General features: G+C 39.3%; 1 protein-coding gene across 9 annotated transcripts in view; it reads right to left on the bottom strand.

Annotated features, from left to right (window-relative positions):
* MYBPC1 (myosin binding protein C1) overlaps positions 1–17202 on the bottom strand; it is an 87565-nt gene that overhangs the window by 57624 nt on the left and 12739 nt on the right. For 5 of the 9 annotated variants that reach the window (XM_031650703.1, XM_031650699.1, XM_009181522.4 and 2 more), the window contains exons 2-4: positions 10222–10257; positions 7534–7575; positions 6973–7014 (exon numbers count right to left, since the gene is read on the bottom strand). In XM_031650703.1, the coding sequence (XP_031506563.1) occupies positions 6973–7014; positions 7534–7575; positions 10222–10257 (120 nt within the window). The remainder of the gene's footprint in view (positions 1–6972; positions 7015–7533; positions 7576–10221; positions 10258–17202) is intronic. The other 4 variants (XM_003907033.4, XM_003907032.4, XM_009181525.3 and 1 more) reach the window with 2 other exon arrangements.

Here is a 17202-nt window from a genome sequence, read left to right as displayed (position 1 = left end):
TTCTTTGTGAAATGTAAACTAGAAGCTTGAACCAACTTGATTCAAATAAACACTTTATAAAGGTTTTGTGATGGTTTACTTTTTGTGCACAGAGCATAATGAAACATTGAGTTAATGATCTAGAACACAAAATGATTGAGAAGAGTGTTCACTTACTTTCATGAAACTAAAATGAAGAAAAATAATCTTGTCTTTAAAAAATTGATTGATACATAATGATATTTGCACATATTTACAGGGTACATGTGATGGTTTGTTACATGCATAGAGTATGTAATGATGGCAGTCCGGGTTTTTTTGTTTGTTGTTTGAGACAGAGTCTCACTCTATCACCTAGGCTGGAGTGCAGTGGTACAATCTTGGCTCACTGCAACCTCTACCTCCAAGGTTCAAGCAATTCTCGTGCCTCAACCTCCTGAGTAGCTGAGACTACAGACATCTGCCACCACACCCAGCTAATTTTTGTATTTTTAGTAGAGACAGGGTTTCGCCATATTGGCCAGCTGGTCTCGAACTCCTGGGCTCAAGCAATCCTCCTGCCTCGGCCTCCCGAAGTGCTGGGATTACAGGAATGAGGAGGCACCACGCCTGGCCAGCAATCTGTTTTTTAAGCAAAAATTTGATAGGCGAGTAGTTTCAACCTCTACTAAATGTTAAGACTATTTGGAGGACATGCACAATTGTTTTAGACTATGAAGGAACACATATTAATGCAATGCTTCAGAGTATCATGAAATAGTCTTCCTCTAGATTACCCAACAGTAATTTCAAACAGCAATTACTTCTCAATTGGCAATCTTTGATTCATTGCACATAAATTTTCAAATTTACAAAAGTGCTAGAAAACATAATCAACATGAGCAAAGTTTACTGTTTCCTTTCTTTTATTTTTATTTATTATTTAATTTTTGTTTTAGATGAAGTCTCACTCTGTTGCCCAGGCTGGAGTGCAGTGGCACCATCTCAGCTCATGGCAGCCTCCGCCTCCCAGGTTCAAGCAATTCTCCTGCCTCAGCCTCCCAAGTAGCTGGAAATACAGGTGCTTGTCACCATGCCTGGCTAATTTTTGTATTTTTAGTGGAGATGGGGTTTCACCATGCTGGCCAGACTGGTCTCAAACTCCTGAGCTCAAGTGATCCTCCTGCCGTGGCCTCCCAGATTGCTGGGGTTACAGGCATGAGCCACCTTGCCCAGCCAGTTTCCTTTCTTTTAAAAGTTGTTTCAGTCCTGGCACTTTTTTTAGATTGGGAAATGTAGTTAAGATATTGGGATTCTGACTTTAAATTCTAAAAAAAAATTGCCTGGATTGATTTGGTTGAGTTCAATGATACTGAAATGTTTAATGGTTCTTATTTGTCATAGAAACCAGATTCTATTGCTACGAGGTAGATTGAATATCCAAACCTTTCTGGTTGTGTCCAGTTCAACAATATATATATGAATGACGTAGCATCTTACAAACAACGTTTTCAAACAAACCAAAAAAATATATGTGTCATATTTCATTTTTTTCCTATCTAAAAGTGGTGATGATGAATACATAAACATCAGGTTTTAGCTTGTTGGAATATGACATACAGGGAAACCACACACTCAGCGTAGCAGGGCTATCTTCCCCTAGCTACATAGAAGGGCAATTTACCAAAGTGGAATTTTATTCATCTGTAAGTCATGGGAAAATAGCATTTGTAAGACCATAAAAATGATTCTTTAAACAACTGAAGTTCCCAGAGAAGAACTTCTAGAAAGTAGGGAAAGAACCCAGTCTTGTATTACAAGCCTGGGATTTTAGGGAGTACACATAAATACTTCGTAATGTGAGAGTCTCGTAACTGAATAAAAAGCTCCAGAGATAGTAGAATGTGTACATTCTTCTAGTTATCCAACCTCTCGTGAGCATAAAATAACTCCTACCTATGGTTGATTTTAAATTGCCTTTTAAAATTATTTAAGCAATATACACTTGAGACAATTGTTGAGATTTAAGAATAAAGACCAAAAGCTTATGAAATTGTGACTTGTAAACAAACAGTGACATACTGATACAATACCTTGTTTGATTGAGACAAATTCATGAATTCCTCAAGCAGAGCAATCAGTTGTAGTACATACTGGTGTTTGTGACCAAAATAACAACAGCAATAAAATATGGGAGACAATAACAATAGCTAATGTTAATTCATCATGTTTTGAGGCATTCGGTTAATTTATTGCATTTTCTTAATGAGACGATACATGCCTTCACACTTTGGTGCTTATAAAACCATGATTTATCCTACAATACATATGTACATTTAATGATTTTTTTCTTCCCAGAATCTATTAAATCAATCTTGCCTAATAGTGGCTGTGTCTTTGAATTGAAAAGTGTGGTGACATCAATTTTTAATAAAGTTCATTACAAAGAAGTAATGTAATTAGAATACATAGATCAAGCATGGAGAAATTTTAATAGATGGTTGATTGACACCTAAAGGTAAATCGTACAAAAATATTTTAGCATGCTAGTAAAAAGCGCCAGGGTAATGTTACTACAGATGTAAAAGAACCTAAATATTTTTTAAAATCTTTTTAAAATTTAAAACAAAATCACATAATTCAGGAGAAAGTGTTTTGGAACTTCTGCTGATTCACTTCCTCATCTGTCAGTCACCTTCATAAAAAAGAAAGACTTCATCTCAGGTTATGTGAGATATTTAATACACACAGGGTTCATTCACAATAGTTTATGTGGCGAATGCCTGGGAAAAGAAAATAAATTTTTATTTCCCTTTTAGCGATGACCAAAAACAGTAATAAAAAAAAGGAAGTAACTTCACCAATTGAAAAGATACAGACTCTAAGCTAATAAGATGTAAAAATAAAATATCAACACTTAGGCATGGAAATGAGTACTGGTCTTCAAAGTGGTCTCTGATTCTAATGCTGCTGTCACTTTTTGAACCAGCCACAGAACCATTTTCAGAGCTTTCCACAGGGCCAGCTGTTGAGGCACAGCAGAAACCTACTCCGATTACCCTATGTTCAGACATAGGATGTTGGATCTTAGTTGACGAAAAAAAAGTATGATCCCACTTGATCACCCACATTATTCTCTACACATGGCCCTCTGTAACTCTTGTCTGCTTCCAAAAGTGAAATCCACCTTCCTCTGTTGATGGTTGTTCTTCCCCATAAAGTGTAACTTGGCTCCAGGAGGGCAGGACCCAGTGCCCAGATCTGTGCCTGGCATGTAGCCAACACTCAGCAAATCTTGCTGAATAAATATGTGCTAGAATAAAAGGCGGATCTTTGGCCCTACTGAGCATACAGAAAAGAATCTATACTTAGCGTTCCATTGACTTGCTACCTGTTATTATTATGAAAGAATTCTAAGCCAGGACAGCATTATTTTTATAAGGGCATTGCCTCCTGGTATGATTCCTCTGAAGGAGATTTGCCCATCTAATTTCTGCTATTGCTGTTTGGTTAAACATATTTCTTTATTGTCATCTCTCTTGTTTCAATTCCAGGATACTTTGCCCAGGTCCCAGGACAAAGTGGTCAGTATTAAGGAACAGGATAGCTGGATGGATAGCCAGATGCAAACAAGCAAGCAAGCAAACAAACAATAATAAAACCCCGTGCTGGGAAATTGGCTGCTTTCCAGACAGAGACTTTTAGCAAATCTGAAAAAGTTGGCAAATCTAACCACAAACACTGCTTCTAAGATTAATATCAGAATCAACTCTCTGTGGCTTCAAAAAGTATTTTCAGAACATTTCTGAGCTGTTGCAGAATGATTCAATCAATCTGGAAATGATGTTAAGGCTGCATTGCTATGATTAATAATCTTAATAGTGACAGATTTGGAGCAATTAATTGAATATCTGTCAACTAATTAAAGACCAGTTAAAGTGCTGAAAATGTACCAAAATCCAGGCGTGACCATTTTTAGTAGCTTTAGGCAAGTTGGTCTTACAGAGAAAATCATCCATCTGTTCTGCAGTAGTGCCTCATTCTAACCCTCAGTGACTAAGAACGTACATGGGATGCTCATCCTCCTACCCAGCACTCATGGTGAATGGAAATAAAAATCTATCCAGATTACCACTGAATGGTCAGCAGCTAAGCCAGCATGGAAATTCAACTGCTCATTCATTTTGCAAGTATTTATTAGATGATTGCTCTGTACAGCTCTCTGTCAGATGCTGGATGGAATAAGATGAGGGGCCCAATGTCAAAAAGCTTACAGCCTGTTAGGAAAAGGAGTCAACCATTAATGCGTGATTACATGGAGACAAGAGTGAAAGATGGAGGCAGTAGGTCCAAGAGAAATCAGGAGAAAGAAGGGGAGATAAAAGTGAGCCAGGATGGTCAGGGGAAAGCTGTACAAAGGAGTGAAACCTGAGTTGGATAGTTAAAAAAAAAAAAAAATTAGATAGACTGACAGTTGGAGGACGGAGGGAGAGCAGGAGAGTTCTAGCTCATGCTGGAGAAAAGGTAGGTTGCACCCATCAATCCTGTTTATGCCAGTGCAGGACTCTTTTCTCAACTGGGGATATACATGTAGCAGTAATTATTGTGTCTACTTTTTGGTTAAGTATTTTGTCTGTGCTTGATGAAAGTGGGTAATAGTTGAAGAGGACTGTATATTTATAATAAACTTCCATCCACTTACCTTCTTTATTTAGGGATGTCACTTTCTATCCTAAATTGATTTGCTTCCTAATACATGTATTTGCCATTATATAATATATGTATACACACACACACAGCAGTTTTTGTACCCGGGCGTGCAACTGCAGGTGGTCATGGTTTTGCTTATCTTCTGCAAATGTCAGAAAAATGCTACTAATTTCAAAATGCCCTAGTCATCTAGCCTTGCTCTTTCATCATGCTGTGTTCTCCATAAATAAGAGTCTTTTGTTGGTTGGTTGGTTGAATTTAAGGAAAGGCATTTTCTCATTTAAGCATACAAGTGTAATATGGTGACTTTTCAAATTAAGGGTCAGGCACAGGCTTTGTTTAAACTTTGACAGCTTGCCCTCTGGGATTACATCATCTGCTCTGTTGGTTGAGCCTTGCAGCCTGGCCCAAACACCTTTCCAAATTTGGAAACAGAGGTGTTTGCCCATTGGCCTTGTAGAGAATAATGTTACAATAATTTCGGCCAGTATGTCCAAACCTCCTTGAAACCATCCCATGGAAGGAGTTCTAGGAGTTTGCACTGTCTGCATTCCATAAGCAAATAACCTTCAAACTGTGGCCCACGTGGCCAGGATTAGTGTTCATGTTACTCTCCATGGGAGCCACTGAAGGTCAAGGACAAAGTCAGTATACTAACATTATGCATTCATTATGAGAACATAAGTTCAAGTTAGCTGAAGAAAAGTAATCCAATGTACTGAAAGAAAGAAAAAAGTATTTTACTAATGTATAGGAGACAAGAATATCATAGAAATTAGATAATGAAAGATGACACATCGAGACCAAAGCGATACCTAACAAGCTTTTGAGCCGTGTCCAGGAAAAAGAGAAACTTCGTGTTGCAGTCAGGAAACAATTATTTCAAAATTTAAACTTTGTTATTCATTATGCAAATAAAAGGTTCACTTTTTAAAATGACAATACAAACATATAAAGCAAAACTGTCTAATCCACCTTCATGAAAACTTCCCTCTATGAAAGACTAATGTTCCTTAGCTTAAGACAGATGAAAATCATTTCCTCCATGGTGAGACAAAGGAATTAGTATTTCATGGAGTAACTGAAGTATATGATTAAGATTGTTTTGTAAAACGAGAGTATCTCCATATAAAGTAAAAATAGGGTAATATTACAGGAGCTAGTTTTCTCAAACTGCCCTCCTGAAAAATAATCTCTGTACAGTTTCCAGTTCAAGAAGGAGCAACGTGTTTGCTTAATGTTATATTGTGAATCTGTAGAAATAATTATATAAATCTACATGAATCCATAGTCAGTATCACAAAGTGAGATGCTAGCCTTCAAAATTACTAGTGGAACCTGGAACACTTCACACAATAACACGAAAACATTTAATTTTTTCAAAAAAATCTGGGTAATTCAGATCATTTTGTCAATTGATATAATCCTAAGAAGACCAAACACCTCTTTTCCTTAGCATGCACATTGAAACTTGGAAACTACCAATTAATTGCCTGGCATCTTAACAAATGCTTGTGGTATTTTTATCATTGTTGTTTTTCTTTTAGAAATACATGTAATGGAAACTTAACAACACACCATTTGTCATTATACTGACTGGGTCTTGCAGATAAGATGCAAAGGCAGAACACTAAACCACATTGATGAAAGATAATGCAGAGAAGTTCTATGGGGCCACCATGACAATCATTACTGACCTCTTTCTGCTTCTAATTTTGTGGACTTCAGCCTCACTCTCCCTCCCTCCAGCTCTGCTTTTGCTGAAGATTGTAGTTCGGCCTCCCCTTCTCTTTACTTGGTTCTGTGTAGAAAGTACAAGCATATTTTTAAAAGTGTCTTTAAGCATTTTATTGTGTGATGAGCAGCAGGGTGGAGGGAGGAAAGAAATAAATGATGACAACAGAACAGGTCATAAATGATACTGAATACTCGTGCTGGCCACATGAATCATGAATTTAAAGTTATAATTTAGAGCCACACTAAACTTTTAAGTGAAAAGCAATTAATCTGATCATTTTGGAAAAGCACACATAAGACACTCAATACAGATTTTGTTAAAATGCATCAACTATACTTGAATCATGTTATATAACATGCTGGAGTAAAGTGAACATGTGACCTTTGTTTTGGAACTCCAACAAAGGGACTGACTTTTAAAGAAAAATCAGTTTGCCCGATGTAATTATTCAAGAGTTTGGACTTACAGATTTTTATAGTAAAGTACAAAATATCTGGTGTCTTACTGACCTCTTTCTGCTTCTAATTTTGTTGACTTCAGCCTCACTCTCCCTCCCTCCAACTCACCTTTTGCTGGTGTAGTTCCGGCCTCCTTCTCTTTACTTGGTTCTGTGTAGAAAGTACAAGCATATTTTTTAAAGTATCTTTAAGCATTTTATTGTGTGATGAGCAACGGGGTGGAGAGGGGGAGGGAAGAAATAAATGACAACAGAACAGGTCATAAATGATACCGAATAGTCGTGCTGTACATGAATTATGAATTTAGAAGTTATAATTTAGAGCCACACTAAACTTTTCGTGAAAAGCAATTAATCTGATCAATTTTGAAAAAGTACACATAAGAACACTCAATACAGATTTTGTTAAAATGCACTCAACTATACTTGGATCATGTTATATAACATGCTGGAGTAGAATTGGGCAAAAAAAAAAATGTGAGCCACTTTATTTTAGACCTCAACAAGGGACTGACTTTTTAAAGAAAAATCAGTTTGCCCCGTGTAATTATTCCAAGAGTTTGGACTTACAGATTTTATAGTAAAGTACAAAATATCTAATTGTCTTACTGACCTCTTTCTGCTTCTAATTTTGTTGACTTCAGCCTCACTCTCCCTCCCTCCAACTCACCTTTTGCTGGTGTAGTTCCGGCCTCCTTCTCTTTACTTGGTTCTGTGTAGAAAGTACAAGCATATTTTTTAAAGTATCTTTAAGCATTTTATTGTGTGATGAGCAACGGGGTGGAGAGGGGGAGGGAAGAAATAAATGACAACAGAACAGGTCATAAATGATACCGAATAGTCGTGCTGTACATGAATTATGAATTTAGAAGTTATAATTTAGAGCCACACTAAACTTTTCGTGAAAAGCAATCAATCTGATCAATTTTGAAAAAGTACACATAAGAACACTCAATACAGATTTTGTTAAAATGCACTCAACTATACTTGGATCATGTTATATAACATGCTGGAGTAGAATTGGGCAAAAAAAAAAATGTGAGCCACTTAATTTTAGACCTCAACAGGGGACTGACTTTTTAAAGAAAAGTCAGTTTGCCCCGTGTAATGATTCCAAGAGTTTGGACTTCTAGATTTTATAGTAAAGTACAAAATGTGTAATTGTGTGCAGTGTATGTTAATTCAAGGAAAATGTTTCAGTGTCCATGTGAATCTTCTGGATCGGCTTTAGTGGCAATAAATGCAAAACAAGAGCGGTAACGTCAGATTCTATCAGTTGAGACCATCTAGTTTGCATTTCTCTGTGTTTGGAATCATATTAGTTTAGACCTGCAAATGATATCTGACTTATGGTATACGTAAAAAAAGAATTGTTTCAAGAATGGATTCTCTTTTTTTGGACTGATGAATAGAGATTCAAATCTCAGTTAACTAAGAAGGACAATTTTAGCAGAATTTGGGAGGAGACATTTGAGCAAGAGGAAGTCAATGTCGTGCAATGAATATGAAATATGGCATGCAAAGGAAATGATAGGGGCTCAGTGGCAGTAACTAATATGAAAAACAGAAGGGAAAGGTTTGCTTGTAATGGTCAGTAGGTTCTTAGTGTACCAGTGTTGATCAAAGTAAATTTGTTATGGGCAAGAAGAAAACATACTAAGGAAGAGGAAGATCCTAAGAAAAATGTCACACATCTATACTAGTTTCAAGATCAAGATCTAAAGAAAATAAATCTGAGCTTGCCCCTGTTTGAACTCATATGACACTGAGCCAGTTTTGTTCATTTTGACACATTGTAATACTTCTCTATACTGTTTAGGGTTTAGTGTGTGAATCTAGTATTCTTAGCTGGACAAAGGGCCTCTTGTGAGTAGCTAGTTTTCTTAAACTGCCCTCCTGAAAAACAATCTCTGCTTGAGCCCAGGAGTTTGAGGCTGCGGTGAGCTGTGAGGGTGCCACTGCACTCCAGCTTGGATAACAGAGCAAGACGCTGTCTCAAGAAAGAGAAAGAAAAGAAAAAAGAAAACAAAGAAAAGAGTAAAACGATCTCCTGGGAGGAAGAGGAAGAGCTTTATAATTGCCTCATAAGTTTTTGTGTGAAAAGATGATTAGAAACTGAGACTTTCTCCAACTCCTGCTTTCACCTAAGCTGGACCAGGTCTACAGTCACCTGCTGGCTTCATAACACATTGTCAGTTTAAGCAACCCAAAAGTAATCACATACTGCTTGGTGGGGGTGGGGGGTTCTTATAATATTGCCTAATGTTTTAATGTTTTAGTTGCATTTTATATAATTGTTCTCCAGGCTGTATTCTATTTTCTACCTGGCTGCAAACAAACTGAATACAGGGAGATGTGTTCTATGTAGAGTTCCCCACTACATCTGGCACAATATGCTTGCACCTAGCTGTTAATACGTATATGGTAGGTATGTCTGAATCCCTCTGAAGGGTTAGGTCAGAGTTGTGCACAAGGTAAATACCTAGTGAATAATTATTGAATGGATGCCAGTTTATCACCCTTTTCAAGGAGGAAGAGGGATGAGAAAGGCCACTTTGGAGTCTTTATAGGACAATGCACGTGATTTTGGTTGCTTCCATCTTGGGGCTGTTTGGCTGATAAATGGCTCTGAAGAGCCATGTTGGGAATTTAAGCCATGTTGAGCTTTCAATCTTTCAATCCTCTTCTCTTCTTTAGGTGTATGTGGACATAAAAACAAGCTTCACATATTGCATGCCATCGAGGACTGCCCTACCTGCCAAGGGTCTCACTGGATCCTTGTGCTTGTTTCCTACTGCCAGCTGGTGGACAATATGGTACTAAGAACTCAAGAAGTTGGTCCTCACGTTGAACCTCAGAGGCCACCAAACCTTTCCGGAAAGTCCCTAGGGAGTTTCTGCAGGTGCTCAATGGTGACATATGTCAAGTTGAGAAGGGACAGCTGATCTTCCAGGGTAGAGATGGATCCACTCCCCACTCTCATGAAGAAGATGTGGGTTTGTTTGACCTTCACTATATAGGAAAAAGCCTCACAAATCCTTCAACCCCTTGGACGGAGGCTCAGCCTCCATGCTGTAAAATGCGGACATAATAACTTTTACGTAACTTGAAAGGTTTCATAAGAATTCTTCCCCTAATATATATGAAGTGCCATCCAAATTAGATTAACACAAGAGGATTATATAAACACAATGTATTATTTTTATTATTATCAACTTATCACAATGGTCACCATCCAACTTCTCAGTAGGAATTAGGTTAAAGCTCACAGCTCACAGCACCATGGAGGCCAAATCATGCTGGGATGGACGTTCTGTATTTGCAGCCCAAACGTGTGTGAGGCAGTGTTTTTACTCACCTTCCGGGGGCGGGGCTGGGGCTGGCACTTCATTTTCTAGAAATGGAAAAGTCATGGAAATGTTAGGCTCATTTATCACAGAGAAGAACTGCTTTCCACAGCCCCAGGCTGCTTCTACTGCAGGCAGCCATCTCACCTGTGTGTACTCACAAGAGGGATGGAGCAGGAAAACACATTCTCCTCTCTCTCTCTCTCTCTCTCTCTCTCTCACACACACACACACACACACACACACACACACACCCTACTGCATCAAGAGGCCCAAGACATTCATGCTGCCATTTATGTGTGGTATATAGATTTCCAGAAGGTGGCATGGTGTAGTGATGGAAAGATAAAAGTAGAATGGGGATCCAAGTGTCCTTGCCACTTAGCTATCCTCTCTGAGGCAGGCCGGGCATTCACTTGTGCTGAGCCTGTTTTCCTGCCTCTAGAGAAATGGCCACAACACCCATCTTACATGGGCAGGACTGCTGTTAGGATGAAGTGAAACACAGTGGGTAGCAAGCATATGGCGAGCATATCCCATAGAGTCTAAGGTAAGGTCGGTGCAGAAATGAGACCCCTTTTTCCCAGAAAGCAAGAGCACTGCATCTCCAACATTGTTCTGCCTGCATGGGAGACACTTTCTGAACGCAGATGACATCAAAGTCCTCTGGCTTTGCAGTGCTTTTTGTTGTTGTTGTTGTTGTTGTTGTTTTACAAGGAAGGTGCAATTCACTGGGAAACAGAATTAAGCCCTCTCAGAGTCGCTTCTGGAAACATACGTGCTTGGAATAGATTCCCACCTACACTGATTCAAAATTTTCCAAGCTCTGATTTTGAGGTTTTGCTTTACCTGGCTTTGGATGTCTGGTTATTACAGAGCAGTCTGGCTATGAAGTCTGACAAAGAAACTTCTGTTAAAGAATATACTATTTCCAAGTAGCTAAAGGCATCCCCATGAACAAAGAGCGCAGCATTTCCCCTGCCAAATCCCCGTGGATGCCCAGAATTGGGAATTAGTGACATGTGAGTATCACTCACTCATGAACCAGCTGCTTCATCTCCAGGACAAGAAGAGGCAGTTAATGAAGGTGATCGCTTCTAAAATTATCTTCTACTTGACTACTAAATAAAATATAAAGATAGCAAAGTTTTTGTATTATAGACACATTGTGGAATCCTGGGAGCCTTTGTCAGCATATGGGATTTTCCACTTTTTTTTCCACAAGTGACTCTTGTTGAACAGGGAGAACGATGCCCTGTAACAAGCAGTTTGGCAGAACAGTCACCACTATGTATAGGCCAAGTGCCCCATTCTAGTCTAGGAAGGCTGGAATGAGCATGGAAAAATGAATGGATTGCACCGTAACAGAAATCAAGAAAAGAGTAATGCAGGCCTGCCAGGATGCAATAATGTCTTTTTCCATCACTCATTTTGTGGCTAGTATAAACTTCAATTTATTGCTTTTTAAAAACTTTTATTCAGGTGGCCATAAATAAGTTTATTACTATTTACTAGTGAGGGAGAAGAATATATATAACCAATAGACAAAAAACATAACCTTATACATGGGCAGAAGAAAATGTAGCAGGATGTGATGTAATTCGCAGATACAGTGAAAACACAAATGTCCCTTGGATGGTATTGTCAGAAATGTTTTTGTTTCTTCACTACATCATGGAAAGAATCACTCAGGTTATCATCAATCAAAACATGAAACTGTCAGTCAAAGCATTTTATTTTCAGAGATCTGAGTGCAGAAATGGAAATCTAATATTGTCCTCTTGGCTTTGAATAAGTTATTGCAGTACATGGATATCAGAATACTGAGAGAGAGACGCCAATTTCTTTGACACGCTATCTTTCAGACAGCGCCATTGCCATGACATGCCCAAGGACTTCTTCCTGGTTCTGTCTACAGACAAGTTTCTCATCCCTCCAGTCTCCTTTCCCCACAGCTGCAGAAGTTATTTATCCTACAACTGTGTTTCATCCCATTATTCTGCTTGAAAGGGTTTCTATTACTATTTGATTAGGTCTACCCTCCCCAGGTTTGCATTCAAAGCCTTTGTTCATGGGCACTTCTTTCTCTCCCTTCTCTTACTACGTTCCAGTGGCCCCTCTGTTCTAGAGCCATTTCTGTTCACCTTCTGACCTTTCTGCCACTGTTCTCCCCAGCAGACCTCCTGCTTTTTCTGAACATATGATGGAGTCAGACTTAGGTCTGAATCCTGACTCTCTGCCTTATTCATTGTGCAATCATGTGCAATTCCTTAATCTCTAACAGCCTTGGGTCCTTCATCTGTGAAATAAGATTAACAAAATAAATAACCTCTTAGGGTGCCAATTCTATGTAAAATGCGTAGGGTAGTTCCTGCCATGTAGAAAGAGCTCTATAATTCACAGAATGAACTGTTTCCATTACTATCATTTGGCAATCTTTATCCACATCGCCAACATTTTTCTCAAGGCGCTCGGAACTGATTATTCTTTTTTTTTTTTTTTTTTTTTGAGACGAAGTCTCGCTCTATTGCCAGGCTGGAGTGCAGTGGCGTGACCTTGGCTCACTGCAGTCTCCACCTCCTGGGTTCAAGCAGTTCTCGTGCCTCAACCTCCCAAGTGGCTGGGATTATAGGCATGTGCCACTATGCCCAGTTAATTTTTGTATTTTTAGTGGAGACAGGGTTTCACCATGTTGGCCAGGATGGTCTCGATCTCTTGACCTCATGAACCACCCGCCTCTGCCTCCCAAAGTGCTGGGATTACAGGTGTGAGCCACTGCGGCCGGTCAGAACTGATTATTCTATTCCGTTCTTCTTTCTTACTCTTTTGCATTCTGGACCATGTCATAACACATTCTCTTTTTACTATGACTTAATTATTGTCTAATAGTCTCTGTATATTTATGTTTCTGTTTCTCCCCCATCTAAGCAAAGCCGGGGGTCTTTCCTTCTTTTCTTATCTCCCTGGTGTCTCATTTTATTGCTGAAAACACGTTAAATGCATAGAGAATTGATACAAAAGAAATAAGAAGGGCTTCTTTTGGTGGTTGGATATCAACTATTAAATCGATAATACCTGTTTAGCATCTATGTGCCCAATTCTCATTTTTTAAGGGTAACCATAGTTGCTTAAAAATCCAGCTAAGGCCAATGGTAAACTCTAATCAAATATGTAAAAGAGAATCATCTTGGGCACTAAAACTGTAGATGTTCCCTGAATGTACATTCTCCATTTCCATTTTTTCTATAGCCCCATGGGCTATGTAACAGACCAAAAATCAAAATGATAATGTAAAGGGCTTAATTCAACTTCCACTTAGTCCACAAAACATTGGTCATGAATAGCCAACTCTACCAGAGAGAATGGCAGAAACATTATAGGATATTAATGTTAGGACCGTTGTGGGATGGTTGCAGGGAGTAGAAATAGAAAAATGTATACTGGTCTGGTAAATAGGCAGATCCAGAACTTTTTCTTCTCAAAATCACAGAAACCTCTTTACTTTATAGCCAGTGAAGGAGTAAATACATTGCAACCCCTTATTAGAACCCACCACATGTAGGACCTAGTGTATATTAATCCTTTTAATCCTTACAGCTCTGTGGAATCAGTACTATGATTATCTCCATTTTGCAAGTGGGAACTGAGGCTCTTTGAGATCGCACAGTCTAGGAAGGGTGGAACCAGGCTGTACTCCAGGCTTGCTTGGCTAAGCCTGGCCTCTGCAGCCCCTCCCTGCACTTCCTTTCCCTGCTACTTAAGTTGATCAAGTCAGAACAGGGTTGATGGACTTCTCAGAACAATGACACTATTTTCCCCACTGAATTAGTTGGTCTTAATCTCAAGACCACATAGTCTCATATGGATGTTGTCCTCCCTATTTGTAGGAGTGGGGTGCACATCGATTTCCTCAAGTATGAGATAGAAATAATAGCACAGCCTAACTCAGGGGTCATTGGCGGAATGAATGCATTAGCAGGGGTAGAGAACATGGCAAATGTCACATAGGCTTTATCTTTTCATGGTTTTTATCGTTATGATCATCATTTTTACTCAGACACACCTATGAAAAAGACACTTATGTCTTCCTCCACATGCTGCCTGCTAAGGATATGTCTTATTTCTAGGTCTACGAGCTGTATGTGTTAAAACATGTTTGCATGTGGGGTGGGGACTGGACAGAAGAGGTGAGTCCCTCATAACCCTACTACAAAGTGGGAATAGTAGTTGAGCTCGATGCAATTTATATGCATTATAGTTTGCAGACTGCAGATAAGTAGATCAAACAATGATTCAATCAATCAATCATGGCAATACAGAAATGATCAGAGAAAATAGGACCTTAGTCCTTTTCGGAGCATTTGAAACAGAAAATTCCAGTTGTCTTAAACCTGGAAACTGGAAAACCAAGGAGTGGTAAAGGCCAAGCAGCACATGACTTAAATGGAAAATGAAGCATTGCAGGTAAGTCTCAGAGACCCCAAGGTGTGCCCATTTACCTTGAAGGAACTTCTCACGCATCTCTCTCACTCTAATTCATATGTTTGTCTCTGACAGGTCCTGTCATGGTCAGCTTTGCCCATTTCTCTAAAAATAATTTACCTGTTCCTAAAGTTCACTGTCTGCCTCTGTAACATTCGTTCATTAACAGCAATTTCCACAGTACCTCACTGAATAGGAACCATAGGCAGGAGCACCCTTGCAAGCTAAATTCATTCAACTCCCATTATGAATTTAACAAGGTCAGTGGGTTATAAAAGTGGTTACAATGTGATAAGATACCTGTGTTTAGGAAATTCACAGGTAAATGAATTGCCTTTCAGTATCAATTGAGTCACTGAACCAAGTCACGCTGCTCTCTTAAAACATTCAAGACTCATTACTTCCAGAAATCCTCTAGAACTTCTCAAACTGCAGTATGCATATTAATCACTTAGGGATCTGATCGAACTGCAAATTCTGACTCTTGGGGTCTGCAGCAGTAGGGTTCACGATTCTGCATTTCAAGGTTGCGCAGTGGCTCAGGAGGTCACAGTGGGAGGATCGCTTGAGCCCAGGTGTTTGAGACCTACCTGGGCAACATAATGAAATCCTGTCTTCACAAAAAAACATTTTACATTAGCTGGTGCTTCCTAAGTCCCAGTGACTTGGGAGGCTGAGGTGGGAGTATCACTTAAGCCCAGGAGGTGGAGGCTGCAGTGAGCCAAGATTGTACCACTATACTTCAGCCAGGGTGACAGAGCAAGACCCCATCTCCAGAAATTTTTTTTTAATTTTAAAAATAAAAAGATTCTGCATTTCTAAAAGGCTCCCAGGTGATGCTGCTGGTCCACAACCCACATTTTGAGTAACAAGGCTCAGCACACCCCCTAAATATCACCCGTTTCTCTCCTTTTTCAAATGTGAGTGGGAATCCCAATGGGTTTACAGTAGATGGGGACTTTTCTTCTCCCTTTGATCACAAGCTTCTTGAGGACAAGGCCCTTCTCCTTCTCCTTTTCAGATTCCACACAGCAGGTGCTCCATAAATATAGTTAACTGGCAGGCTGTTCCTCCCTGCACAAAAGCCCCTTCTCCTTGCTGCCAAGAAACCCATAACCGTCCCCTGGCATTCTGTGGGCAGCTTTCTTCGTCTGTGTTCCCCACAGGGAACACTATGTCTTTCATTGGTTCCCCTCCCGCTGGCCAAGGCTCCAGGGGCATTCACCCAAGCGCCATCATTTACATTTCTTCTTACTGTCAACAAATGTCTTCCATTTCTTAACAAGGGCAGGAGAGCAATTAGGGTTAGTTTTGGCTCTCAGGAATATTACACCCCTCGCCTTTCTAAGGAATCCTCCCCTTTTAAAATCGGGGTTCCCAAAAACAGCAAAGCAACTTGTGTCGAGGAACCTGTCCCACCAGTTTCTTAGCAAATTAACAGTCAATCACACCAACTGTTGTCAACAAGGTTGGCTGTGTTGCAATGTTCGAGAGGCACCCACCTTTGGTAAGCTCTCTAAATCTTAAACAAGCAAACAGATATTTATTGAGGTGAGGTCCTGCTGTACTTCTGCTTATTCAAAAGCCAAGGGGCAAAGTTCTGTGGAACATTCCTGCTAGGTAAATACAGTTGGTTTTTTGTTCTCCTCTCTTGGTTCTCCCACATAATATCTTTGTTAGAAAACATGCTAACAGGACTAAAGAAGCATGTTTTAAAATGTTTGAATAAAAAAGGAAAAACAAGGATACTTTTTGAAAAAAAACAAGCCCAAGGAAATATTTTAAGGGACAACCTAAAAATGAACTGGTTTGTGAACCAACAACTAAAGCCAGCCCCTTCTTTCCTGGGCAAGGGCGGCTGTTCTTCGATCCTTTCTAATGAACAGATACAGACTTTCTCTCCCTCTGCAGCACTGAAATGCTTTCAAAGGGGTAGATCTATTTATGGTGGATTTTTCCTATGGTCACCTACTGTAAACAGCACAGGTATGCCACCAATGGCATGCCTGCACAGCCTGTGCCAAGGCATTCTAATTGACGGGCACTGGTGGCAGCTATGAAATAGACAGCCCCATATGTGGCCTTTGTGCTGCTGCAGAAACACTAGGGACCCAGTAACTCCATAAATGGTTTGGCCCTCTCCAGTGGAGTCCATTTCTATTTTCAATGATCAAGGGTTTCATGGTCAGTAATTTAAAGGGGAAAAAAAGAAATCTTATGTCTTAAAATTCATTAAACTGTCTCTCTCTCTATGTCTGTGTCTATACACTTAAAACAAAACAAAACACCCAGTTCTCTTCTTCCCATGGGCTGTCTCAAATATTACATTATTTTACCTACTTAAACTATCTTCTGGGCCATTATGTACAATTTAATTTAGTTTTTTATACAAGGAGAGCATATCACATGAATATATTATATAGGCATAAAAAAGACAGAAGAACACATGATAACAGTTATCACTAAATGTTATGATTCTAGGTCTCTTTTTGTGGCTTTCTGTCACTTTC

This window comes from Papio anubis, chromosome 9 (assembly GCF_008728515.1).
Source record: "Papio anubis isolate 15944 chromosome 9, Panubis1.0, whole genome shotgun sequence".
Lineage (NCBI taxonomy): Eukaryota > Metazoa > Chordata > Mammalia > Primates > Cercopithecidae > Papio > Papio anubis.
This window is presented reverse-complemented; position numbering and strand designations above follow the sequence as displayed.